Source organism: Bemisia tabaci, chromosome 1, assembly GCF_918797505.1.
Source record: "Bemisia tabaci chromosome 1, PGI_BMITA_v3".
NCBI classification, from domain to species: domain Eukaryota; kingdom Metazoa; phylum Arthropoda; class Insecta; order Hemiptera; family Aleyrodidae; genus Bemisia; species Bemisia tabaci.
This window is the reverse complement of record NC_092793.1, coordinates 88,858,358-88,871,364: the sequence shown is the minus strand read 5'-3', so window position 1 is coordinate 88,871,364 and position 13,007 is coordinate 88,858,358. Positions and strand designations below refer to the sequence as shown.

Genomic DNA, 13,007 nt, shown 5'->3' with positions numbered 1-13,007 from the left:
AAAGATATCACAAGTAGCTCGCTCAAACAGTATCTCCTCCGACTCTGAATCCTGACCTCCCAGAAGATGTGAGCGAGTCGCAAGTTAATGAATAAACATATATAAATATGAGAATTACGTTAGTAGACACCTCAGCTCACAAAAACCGAGAAACCTAGTAGAATCCTCTGATTCACAGTTATGCCGAACTGGTTCTAAATTTAGGATAAGGGTACGTTCGCGATTAACCGATCGGCTAACACTCGTTCACTTGGGAGGTCGACACTTCGGCACCGTCTTCTAACATTACATCGGAGGTTAAGTTGACGGGTTCTTTTCCAATGTCTGTTCCCTCAAAATCTTTTTTTTTTTTACCAAGTATAATATTTCTAATATAATTTAGTCCAGTATTCAATTTCTCTTTAGCTGCTAACATAAAATTTTGTCGGTTACTTTTGGTAATTTTTTCTTGTAATTTTGCCTCAATTTCTTTCCTGTCTTTTTCGAATCTTTTACAATTAAAGAAGATGTGTTCCGGGGTGTCGAGCACCTCACAATCGGGGCACAGGGGAGTTTAATTTCCCGGTAAAAAGATACTCTCAGAAAGATCCATGGCCAGTGATGTATTGGGTGATATAAAAATCCGGGACTCCATGTTTTCGAACGAGCTATTTTTCCAGTTCACCTATAGTCTCTTTAAACCATTAAATTCCTGCCTCTTGCATCCAGTTTTCCTTCCATTTCACTCTTATGACAGTTGCGTGCGGTCCGGATAAGGAAGGCAAGCAGTGTTTGCCCAAACATTTCAGGAGAAAGAAGGAAATTATACCTTAGAAATAAAAATTTCAGTAAAATTTGAAGAAAACTAGCATGCGTTGGGAGCTTAAGTACGGGTTTCCCCCATTTTTAAGGGGCTCTAATTTGGCTCAAACTTGAGCTTTCGAAGAATTTTTTTTATTATTATACTTCATGAAATTTTGCGTGGATTTCAGTTTTCAACTTAACTCATTACAATTTCTTGGCGATTTCTAAATACAGGGTTCAGCCCCAACAAAATATCCCCTAAAGGAGGGTGGGGGGCTGACCTCTGAGGCATGAAATTTGAATTCCTTGGGGTCGATTCTCCATTCAACTATCCACCTTCCAGAACTCAGAAACCACTTTTTCTTCGAAAAAAGGCATGGTGCAGTAGGTCTGGGCCATCATATATAAATTGACAGTTTAATTTATAAATACTGCATATTTCATATGCATCTTAATTATGTTATATTTCTCATATATTGTCAACATTCATATCTTTAGTTACAATTGGCCCCTCATTTTTCATATACAGGGTTATTCAAAAGTCACGCACCACTGGCCATAACTTTAGTTCTAATTATGCTATAGACTTGTGGTTTAAGACGGTATTCCTCATATCGAGGGGGACAATTTTTTAGGTAGGTACTTTCCAGTTTTTGATCCCCTCGGGGGGGGGGGGGGGCAACTCAAAAAATTCAACTGGCCACCCCCCTCATGGCCAGTGGTGAGTAACTTTTGAATAACCCTGTATGTCTTCATTATCTCATATTTCTTGTACCTATATTGTCAACATTCGTTTCTCTAGTTACAACCCAAGTAGCAGTGATCGCGATAAATTGCGATTTAATAGGAGGATGTATCGCGATTTTATCGAGGTCGATTTATTGCAACATTATCGGATAAAAAATCGCGATAAATTGCGATTTCATCGTATTAAATTGCAATAAAATCGCGATTTTATCGACGGCGATTTATCACGATAAATTGAGATTTTATCGCATTAAATTGCAATAAAATTTCGATTTCACAGAACGAGATTTTGTAGAGATAAAATTGAAATTTCTCATCAACGCCCAATAACGCATGAATAACGCTTATGAAAGATGTTCTTTAGCGGAGGTGTAAGAACGACTCGATACGAGGTTGGGCGTGAAGTTTGGATGGTGGGAGGTACGCCCACACTGAGAAAAAATTCTCGGCGTTTTTACCGAGGTCCGTTGGTAACTTTACCATCTCACTTTTTTACCAATTATTGGTAATGTTACCAAGCTAGACTGGTAAGCTTACCTAAAAACCGGTATTTTTACTGGTTTTTTCAGGTAAGAATATGTACCACTTTTATTGGTAATCAATTTCCGGTATAACTTTACCATTTTATCTCGGTAATTCTACCACAGTCGATAAAAAATGTTGGTGTTTTTACCAAGGTCCATCGGTAACTTTGCCATCTCACTATTATTGGTAATTTTACAGAGACAGAATGATAAAATTCCCAATAGAACCTTATTTTACCAACCGTATTTCAAGGTATGAAATAAAATACAGAGGAGGGAAAATAAAAAAAAAATTCCAATGAAAACTCGGTGTCAGTCAACGCAATGACAAAAGTTGTAAGGTTACGAAGCGCCGATCCATGTATAGGTAAGAGGCTTCAATTCGCATCCGCAAATCATGTAGCGGCCATAGCCCAGTGGAAAAGTGCTGGCCTACCACCGTGGCGACTGAGGTTCGAATCCCCGCGGAGGCTCCGGGGATTTTACGCTCGTCTTCTTCAAAGGATCTAACGGCAATCTGCTAATAGCGTAGACCCCTTTTTTAGCGATTTTATCGGTGATAAAATCGCTAGGATCATCAACGTTTGAGCGATTATCCTCGCGATAAAATCGCTATTTTTTCGGGCCGATAAAATCGCAATAAAATCGCGAAAAGATCGAGGATAATCGCTCAGATGTTGATGATCCTAGCGATTTTATCGGCGATAAAATCGCGATTTTTCCGTTGATGAATACTACTTGGGAAACGGCTCTCCATACTGCTAATATGGTATTATTGTGGCTAGTGAAACACGATACTTACTATGTTGATGCCAACACAAACTTCCCAAAATGGTATTAAAACGATATTAACTTGCTACCAGCGACTCATCAACTCTGTCTCAACAGTCAACATTGTCCCATATTGAGATTACTTTGATACCATATTCGACACTTTTAGTCACTTGACAAGTTGGTACCATGATGCTACGTTAAGCCATAATAGTATCCTGCTCGTACCACATTGCTAACAAAATGAATCGTCCGTAGGGCTTCACAAGAGTAATTAAATTAACGATCATCTTACCTTCTGACTGACCCCATGTTGATATCTTGTTGTCGTCAACATGTTAGGTACTATGTTTCACTAAACAACACGATTTTTTTTTTAGCAGGGAAGAGCTTTTAGGATACGTAAAAATGCAACGGACTTACTGTATTATTTATCTAACACGTTCATACTAACTAACACAATAATATAACGCTGAATTGGATGTCTGTGCAGGTTTGCCTGGAGTGCAAGGCCCCAAAGGAGTGAAAGGAGAAATAATTGGATCTTTAAGTCAAATCAAAGCAGAACAAGGTCGTCCAGGTCCGGAAGGTCCGAAAGGTCAAAGAGGATTAAGTGGATTTCCTGGAAAAGAAGGGCCACCCGGCGCCACAGGATTACCTGGTCGTAGGGGAGAGAAAGTGAGTACTTCTTCAGAGCTGTGCAGTTGAGTGCAATTTAATTCAGCCGAAAAGAGAGCGAAAAGAGAAGGAGGTGGGAGCGGCGGCGGTTTTTCCGGAAAAACCCTTAAGGGATGTCGCAACCCCTCGGAAGGCCGGACCGGAAAGTCCCGCGGACAGACGGGAGAGCCAGCCGCCGGGGTCCTGCGACCAATTTTGAAGAGCTTGGGACACGGGAGGACCGAGGAACCTCAAGGTCACGACATCCGTCCAATCCTTTTATTGTATAGGTATTATATGGACCTCGTTAAACAGAAAGGAACCAAGCCGCATCGCAGTCATTGTCAAATTTAACAGGTAAATTTTATTTTTTACGAGAGAACGTTCGTGCGGATTCCTTTGCAAATTTTAAGGAATTTGCTTTGAATTATGGAGAAAATTCACTGTTTGCACACAATTCCGCACAACCGTTTTCATGTAAAAAATTAATTTGCCCGATCAAATTTGGCAAATAGCTGATGTGGCTTGGTTCCTTCCTGTTTAACGCGGTCCATATAATTATTAGTTATATAAATTATTTCTATGCATGTTTATATATATTTACTGTATAATCACCGTCCTCCAATTGTGGGAAGGGAGGACGGTGCTTATTCAATTCTCGAGGATAGCAAGAATAAGATACTTTTACAGACTCCATTAGCATTTTAAATGATTTCTCGAACTTATAGAAAACGCGACAGAAGTGCCGTGATTCGTACTTTCGGCACTGAGAATTGACACTTTATCACGAAATACGAATTTTTGCACTTAGTGTTCTAAACCTGTTGTTGGCGGATTTTTATAATTTAAAGACTAAAAAAAGAGTTTCACGCTTACAATTCCTTATCAAAAGCTTTAGATTAACGTAGATCTCATACGACTGGATCAAGTATTATATGTTTGAAAAATGACATTTGATCACGAGATACGAATTTCTGCTACGAATTAGCGTTTTGAGCCTTTTCTTGATCATTAAGATCAAAAAAAGATTTTGGGTATTCATACACACGTGTACTTAAAACTTGTTTAAATGCTTGATCCAATACGATGGATGAAGCTATGTATGACGCGATTGACTTCAATAAAACTGACCGTTGAGATGAACTGTCAGTAGGTACCTATATGATTGTATTGGCCCAGAGAGTGAATAATAATGGACATGAACACAGCGCTGCTAGTCAATAGTGCTTATGAAAAAATGATACCAGAGGGCCCTTTCAGGAGGACGCTTTTTTAAAAACCAGCGAATTCCTGAAAATAAATAAGAACACAGAACATCTGATCTGCTAACGTACCTATGCCGTTGGCAAGAACCGCTGAGGTACGCGCGTTGTGCGGAAGGCGCGCCAGATGAAATGAAGGGGCCCGAACGAGATAGGCATTTCTGCACTTAAGCCCGAGATACCCGAAAAAAGCTCTATGGTTTTAGGTTTCCCGATTTATTTCGATTATATAATCTCTTGCTGGCAGATAGACAACATCCCCAACAATGCGTTTATGCAGCTAACTCAAAACTGTCAAAAATCGAGTAACGCACCTCTGCACTTTCACCATCGAAATGTGATGCGTTGATAAAGCGGCACAAGATCAACATGTACAGCTCGTATACTCGACCACCAAAACCTCCATCTTTAAGCGATTCAACAGGACGCTTAAACGAATATGTGAAATGCGTAAAGGGTTAGTTCAAGTACGTGGATGGATGTGTTGCCGAAACTTGTGCGGGAGTACAACTGGAGCGTTCCACCACCATCGGCGATCGCATCATCGGGATGAAATCTATCGACGTTACCGAGAAGGACGTGCCGATGATCCAAGAAAAGCTTCGCTAACCGCCACTGACCAAAATCCAAAAGAGACGTTTGGTCACAAGAAATTTACAAGTGGGTGATCCCGCCCACATATCACGACTTAATGCCCTAGGTATTTAAGAAAGAATTCACACCGAACTGGAGCACGGAAATTCTCAAGATCGTCAACGTCATTGTTGGGTCTTACGCCCAAAAAGAGATATTTTAGTTTTACTTAGTTTTAGCGCGGGATCGCCAGTCGCTGCCGCGACTTCGTTGCCGGCCCCGCTCCTGATCGTGAGTCGTTGTGCGCAGGCGCCAAGTGACCAGTGCGCAAGCCCACGCGCACGCAGCGACCCACGGCCAGAGACAAGAGACCCTCCACTGGCCTCCTGGCGACAGGTGGAAACTTTTACTTTCGGGGTTTCAACAATTCCTTATGGACAATTATTAGGGAGCAACAGTCATCACCCTAGTTTCGGCTGTTGACTTACCTACATGGTCGATGATGAGCTTCGGATGACGTCATGAGCCAAACGACTTTCCCAAACGTCGGCCATTTTCGGCTTGTTTGCAAAACGAAACTGCCAACACGTTGTTGAACATCAACCATGTAGGTAAGTCAACAGTAGAATGCTGAAGTCCCGAAAGTAAAAGCTTCCACCATGGCCAAGATACTAGTGGAGGGTCTCTTGTCTCTGCCCACGGCGACGGTCAGGAGAGTGGCCGCGGCGGCGATCAGTCTGCGATCAGCTCGGTAGAAGGCTACCGACGAGAGTTTTGTTTGCTAGCTTCCCCCGTTCTTGCAACGCCGAGAGTAAGCCGACTTCTTAAGTCTTTTTCCTTTAGTCTCCTTTCTAGGACGTCCATTCCCTAGAAAGAGAGTTGCCTCAGGACGTCCATTCCCTGAGAGATTCCCTCGAGACGTTCATTCCTCGAGTTGCGTCAGGACGTGCATACCCTGACATGCCACCACGAAGTGCCATACCGTGGTGATGCTTTTCGTTTGTTCGGTTTTCTTGTTCATCTTGTTTTCTGACCATTTGAGTTTCCGTTCAGGTTTTCATTCCGCTTTGTTTCTCCGATTTTAGTTTTATGCTTTCTTCTTCTCGTGGTGGGATGCCTAGGTATGCGATTCTCGTAGTTGCCTTTGGTACTGTCCCCGAGATGGATTTTCCTTCCCTCCCTTTTTTCCCTATTTTCTAGTACGGTCCTCCGGTTCTCTTTTCCACTCCGGATCCGACAGTCATTCCAACCGTTCTTATCACCTCCGATCTGATAGACAAGCGAGATAAGATTATCAAAGGGAAATTCTACCGCGAAGAACTCCAGCCCACCACAGACAAGGATACGTTTCTCTTAGAGGATGTTCTGCACCGCAAAAAAAACCAAGCATTCGGCAAGTGTTTGAGTCTAGATGAGAGTAACAACAGTTGGATTGACAGCAAGGATTTCGTTTAAGTAACTGTATAAATAGTATTCGTCATCTTTTCTGTTCTGTGATATAAAAATCATGATCCATAAAATATTTCTCATTGCCGTCGTTGGGACGATGGTGGCAGTGGTCGAAAACTCAATCGAAGCAAACATCACGATGTGTCCGATCAATTCGGAAATTAAATGCGCACCTTCTACCTTGTTGGAAGTTTCCCTATTCATCTTGAGCGTACCAGCGCTCATTTTAACGATACCCGTATCTGTACTCCATGTGCCAATCGTTCCACCGTTGATTCTGTCTCACTAGATGGTCCCGTGACAAAAACACGCAGCAAGTCAATGACTTAAGTCTCGATTTAAAGTTCGGAGAAGGAGTAGGGATAGATGTTTGAATCGGTCAGTTACAAAAGGGCTCAAGCGCCAAATACGAGATTTCGAGAAAAATGGTAATAACCGTTTTAATTGACCCCTTATAAATCTCAGAGCCCTAAAATGTTAAAGCTTAATTAATCACATTATTAATTATCTGCAATCTAAAACGAGTTGGTTCTTACAGTTTTTTTCGTATTTTTTTATCTGGCGCTTGAGCCGTTTTGTAACTGACCCATTCGTTTGTGGTCGTAAGGATCATGAAATGTTGACGTTAATAAACGATGACGTCATTTGCCGTCGAGGTTATTTATCGCTGATGTTATTGAACAATAAGAACGAAGCTGTAAAAAAAAAAATATTTGATTGAATCTAATTTTTCGCTCCCGCGTCGACTGTCAGAGGCAGCGCTCTGCTCGGAGTGGATCAAAGACATTAAGACGGAGCGCTAAAAGCAAAAAATGAAGCTTCTTTTTCAATCACCTCTACTATTGGCTATAGGATTGGCGGCGAAATTGGGACAAGTTTGAAATTCAAATGTAGGGCAGGAACTAAATAAAATTGCGGAAACAAAGTATTTTAGGTTGCTTTTTGCCCAAATTCACTTACACACTTATATTTGTATAACTTTAGGTTAGTTTTGGTCCGTCGTCGACCGATTAATTTCATTTGGGAGTAACTGTCATCTACGACTGTAAACCGACTGTTGAACCGGCAGAACCACCGTGAGCAGAAGAAAAACTAACTTTATCTGATATTACTGCCTGTTACCGAGCAAAAGTAGGTGTATTATAATAGGACGCAGTCCCAACTTTCTTAATATATTCGTTTTAGGCATTTAAAATACGTTTCGAAGAAGAAATGTGGAAAAATCAAGAGGACAAGTTCAAATCAAATTTCCGTTTGCCGCCATGGATTCCCGCGCTCATTTACACACTCACACAAGCACCCAGCGCCAAACCAGGCTTCACTTTTCCCCGTGCTTTTAGATACGAGCACTCCGTCTTTATGTCTTTGGAGTGGATACCACTCCATTTAAATTAGGTCACTGTACATCACCAGGCTCAGGTTAGGTAAACCGACAGCACCGAACTTATGATTAGTTAGGATTGATCGAATGCAAGCTGCTAAGTCGAACCAACAATTTATTTTCTGCACCTTTAGGCAGCCCTGATAAGAGGAACCATTCAACTATCCACCTTCCAGAACTCAGAAACCACTTTTTCTTCGAAAAAAGGCATGGTGCAGTAGGTCTGGGCCATCATATATAAATTGACAGTTTAATTTATAAATACTGCATATTTCATATGCATCTTAATTATGTTATATTTCTCATATATTGTCAACATTCATATCTTTAGTTACAATTGGCCCCTCATTTTTCATATACAGGGTTATTCAAAAGTCACGCACCACTGGCCATAACTTTAGTTCTAATTATGCTATAGACTTGTGGTTTAAGACGGTATTCCTCATATCGAGGGGGACAATTTTTTAGGTAGGTACTTTCCAGTTTTTGATCCCCTCGGGGGGGGGGGGGGCAACTCAAAAAATTCAACTGGCCACCCCCCTCATGGCCAGTGGTGAGTAACTTTTGAATAACCCTGTATGTCTTCATTATCTCATATTTCTTGTACCTATATTGTCAACATTCGTTTCTCTAGTTACAACCCAAGTAGCAGTGATCGCGATAAATTGCGATTTAATAGGAGGATGTATCGCGATTTTATCGAGGTCGATTTATTGCAACATTATCGGATAAAAAATCGCGATAAATTGCGATTTCATCGTATTAAATTGCAATAAAATCGCGATTTTATCGACGGCGATTTATCACGATAAATTGAGATTTTATCGCATTAAATTGCAATAAAATTTCGATTTCACAGAACGAGATTTTGTAGAGATAAAATTGAAATTTCTCATCAACGCCCAATAACGCATGAATAACGCTTATGAAAGATGTTCTTTAGCGGAGGTGTAAGAACGACTCGATACGAGGTTGGGCGTGAAGTTTGGATGGTGGGAGGTACGCCCACACTGAGAAAAAATTCTCGGCGTTTTTACCGAGGTCCGTTGGTAACTTTACCATCTCACTTTTTTACCAATTATTGGTAATGTTACCAAGCTAGACTGGTAAGCTTACCTAAAAACCGGTATTTTTACTGGTTTTTTCAGGTAAGAATATGTACCACTTTTATTGGTAATCAATTTCCGGTATAACTTTACCATTTTATCTCGGTAATTCTACCACAGTCGATAAAAAATGTTGGTGTTTTTACCAAGGTCCATCGGTAACTTTGCCATCTCACTATTATTGGTAATTTTACAGAGACAGAATGATAAAATTCCCAATAGAACCTTATTTTACCAACCGTATTTCAAGGTATGAAATAAAATACAGAGGAGGGAAAATAAAAAAAAAATTCCAATGAAAACTCGGTGTCAGTCAACGCAATGACAAAAGTTGTAAGGTTACGAAGCGCCGATCCATGTATAGGTAAGAGGCTTCAATTCGCATCCGCAAATCATGTAGCGGCCATAGCCCAGTGGAAAAGTGCTGGCCTACCACCGTGGCGACTGAGGTTCGAATCCCCGCGGAGGCTCCGGGGATTTTACGCTCGTCTTCTTCAAAGGATCTAACGGCAATCTGCTAATAGCGTAGACCCCTTTTTTAGCGATTTTATCGGTGATAAAATCGCTAGGATCATCAACGTTTGAGCGATTATCCTCGCGATAAAATCGCTATTTTTTCGGGCCGATAAAATCGCAATAAAATCGCGAAAAGATCGAGGATAATCGCTCAGATGTTGATGATCCTAGCGATTTTATCGGCGATAAAATCGCGATTTTTCCGTTGATGAATACTACTTGGGAAACGGCTCTCCATACTGCTAATATGGTATTATTGTGGCTAGTGAAACACGATACTTACTATGTTGATGCCAACACAAACTTCCCAAAATGGTATTAAAACGATATTAACTTGCTACCAGCGACTCATCAACTCTGTCTCAACAGTCAACATTGTCCCATATTGAGATTACTTTGATACCATATTCGACACTTTTAGTCACTTGACAAGTTGGTACCATGATGCTACGTTAAGCCATAATAGTATCCTGCTCGTACCACATTGCTAACAAAATGAATCGTCCGTAGGGCTTCACAAGAGTAATTAAATTAACGATCATCTTACCTTCTGACTGACCCCATGTTGATATCTTGTTGTCGTCAACATGTTAGGTACTATGTTTCACTAAACAACACGATTTTTTTTTAGCAGGGAAGAGCTTTTAGGATACGTAAAAATGCAACGGACTTACTGTATTATTTATCTAACACGTTCATACTAACTAACACAATAATATAACGCTGAATTGGATGTCTGTGCAGGTTTGCCTGGAGTGCAAGGCCCCAAAGGAGTGAAAGGAGAAATAATTGGATCTTTAAGTCAAATCAAAGCAGAACAAGGTCGTCCAGGTCCGGAAGGTCCGAAAGGTCAAAGAGGATTAAGTGGATTTCCTGGAAAAGAAGGGCCACCCGGCGCCACAGGATTACCTGGTCGTAGGGGAGAGAAAGTGAGTACTTCTTCAGAGCTGTGCAGTTGAGTGCAATTTAATTCAGCCGAAAAGAGAGCGAAAAGAGAAGGAGGTGGGAGCGGCGGCGGTTTTTCCGGAAAAACCCTTAAGGGATGTCGCAACCCCTCGGAAGGCCGGACCGGAAAGTCCCGCGGACAGACGGGAGAGCCAGCCGCCGGGGTCCTGCGACCAATTTTGAAGAGCTTGGGACACGGGAGGACCGAGGAACCTCAAGGTCACGACATCCGTCCAATCCTTTTATTGTATAGGTATTATATGGACCTCGTTAAACAGAAAGGAACCAAGCCGCATCGCAGTCATTGTCAAATTTAACAGGTAAATTTTATTTTTTACGAGAGAACGTTCGTGCGGATTCCTTTGCAAATTTTAAGGAATTTGCTTTGAATTATGGAGAAAATTCACTGTTTGCACACAATTCCGCACAACCGTTTTCATGTAAAAAATTAATTTGCCCGATCAAATTTGGCAAATAGCTGATGTGGCTTGGTTCCTTCCTGTTTAACGCGGTCCATATAATTATTAGTTATATAAATTATTTCTATGCATGTTTATATATATTTACTGTATAATCACCGTCCTCCAATTGTGGGAAGGGAGGACGGTGCTTATTCAATTCTCGAGGATAGCAAGAATAAGATACTTTTACAGACTCCATTAGCATTTTAAATGATTTCTCGAACTTATAGAAAACGCGACAGAAGTGCCGTGATTCGTACTTTCGGCACTGAGAATTGACACTTTATCACGAAATACGAATTTTTGCACTTAGTGTTCTAAACCTGTTGTTGGCGGATTTTTATAATTTAAAGACTAAAAAAAGAGTTTCACGCTTACAATTCCTTATCAAAAGCTTTAGATTAACGTAGATCTCATACGACTGGATCAAGTATTATATGTTTGAAAAATGACATTTGATCACGAGATACGAATTTCTGCTACGAATTAGCGTTTTGAGCCTTTTCTTGATCATTAAGATCAAAAAAAGATTTTGGGTATTCATACACACGTGTACTTAAAACTTGTTTAAATGCTTGATCCAATACGATGGATGAAGCTATGTATGACGCGATTGACTTCAATAAAACTGACCGTTGAGATGAACTGTCAGTAGGTACCTATATGATTGTATTGGCCCAGAGAGTGAATAATAATGGACATGAACACAGCGCTGCTAGTCAATAGTGCTTATGAAAAAATGATACCAGAGGGCCCTTTCAGGAGGACGCTTTTTTAAAAACCAGCGAATTCCTGAAAATAAATAAGAACACAGAACATCTGATCTGCTAACGTACCTATGCCGTTGGCAAGAACCGCTGAGGTACGCGCGTTGTGCGGAAGGCGCGCCAGATGAAATGAAGGGGCCCGAACGAGATAGGCATTTCTGCACTTAAGCCCGAGATACCCGAAAAAAGCTCTATGGTTTTAGGTTTCCCGATTTATTTCGATTATATAATCTCTTGCTGGCAGATAGACAACATCCCCAACAATGCGTTTATGCAGCTAACTCAAAACTGTCAAAAATCGAGTAACGCACCTCTGCACTTTCACCATCGAAATGTGATGCGTTGATAAAGCGGCACAAGATCAACATGTACAGCTCGTATACTCGACCACCAAAACCTCCATCTTTAAGCGATTCAACAGGACGCTTAAACGAATATGTGAAATGCGTAAAGGGTTAGTTCAAGTACGTGGATGGATGTGTTGCCGAAACTTGTGCGGGAGTACAACTGGAGCGTTCCACCACCATCGGCGATCGCATCATCGGGATGAAATCTATCGACGTTACCGAGAAGGACGTGCCGATGATCCAAGAAAAGCTTCGCTAACCGCCACTGACCAAAATCCAAAAGAGACGTTTGGTCACAAGAAATTTACAAGTGGGTGATCCCGCCCACATATCACGACTTAATGCCCTAGGTATTTAAGAAAGAATTCACACCGAACTGGAGCACGGAAATTCTCAAGATCGTCAACGTCATTGTTGGGTCTTACGCCCAAAAAGAGATATTTTAGTTTTACTTAGTTTTAGCGCGGGATCGCCAGTCGCTGCCGCGACTTCGTTGCCGGCCCCGCTCCTGATCGTGAGTCGTTGTGCGCAGGCGCCAAGTGACCAGTGCGCAAGCCCACGCGCACGCAGCGACCCACGGCCAGAGACAAGAGACCCTCCACTGGCCTCCTGGCGACAGGTGGAAACTTTTACTTTCGGGGTTTCAACAATTCCTTATGGACAATTATTAGGGAGCAACAGTCATCACCCTAGTTTCGGCTGTTGACTTACCTACATG

The 13,007-nt window shown here is 41.5% G+C and overlaps 1 protein-coding gene across 1 annotated transcript in view; it reads left to right on the top strand.

The window, feature by feature from the left end:
• Positions 1 to 13,007, top strand: part of vkg (Collagen alpha-1(IV) chain viking) — a 216,624-nt gene that overhangs the window by 105,805 nt on the left and 97,812 nt on the right. Inside the window, exons 13-14 of the mRNA XM_072296889.1 lie at positions 3,319 to 3,528; positions 10,514 to 10,698. Of these exons, the coding sequence (XP_072152990.1) occupies positions 3,319 to 3,528; positions 10,514 to 10,698 (395 nt within the window). The remainder of the gene's footprint in view (positions 1 to 3,318; positions 3,529 to 10,513; positions 10,699 to 13,007) is intronic.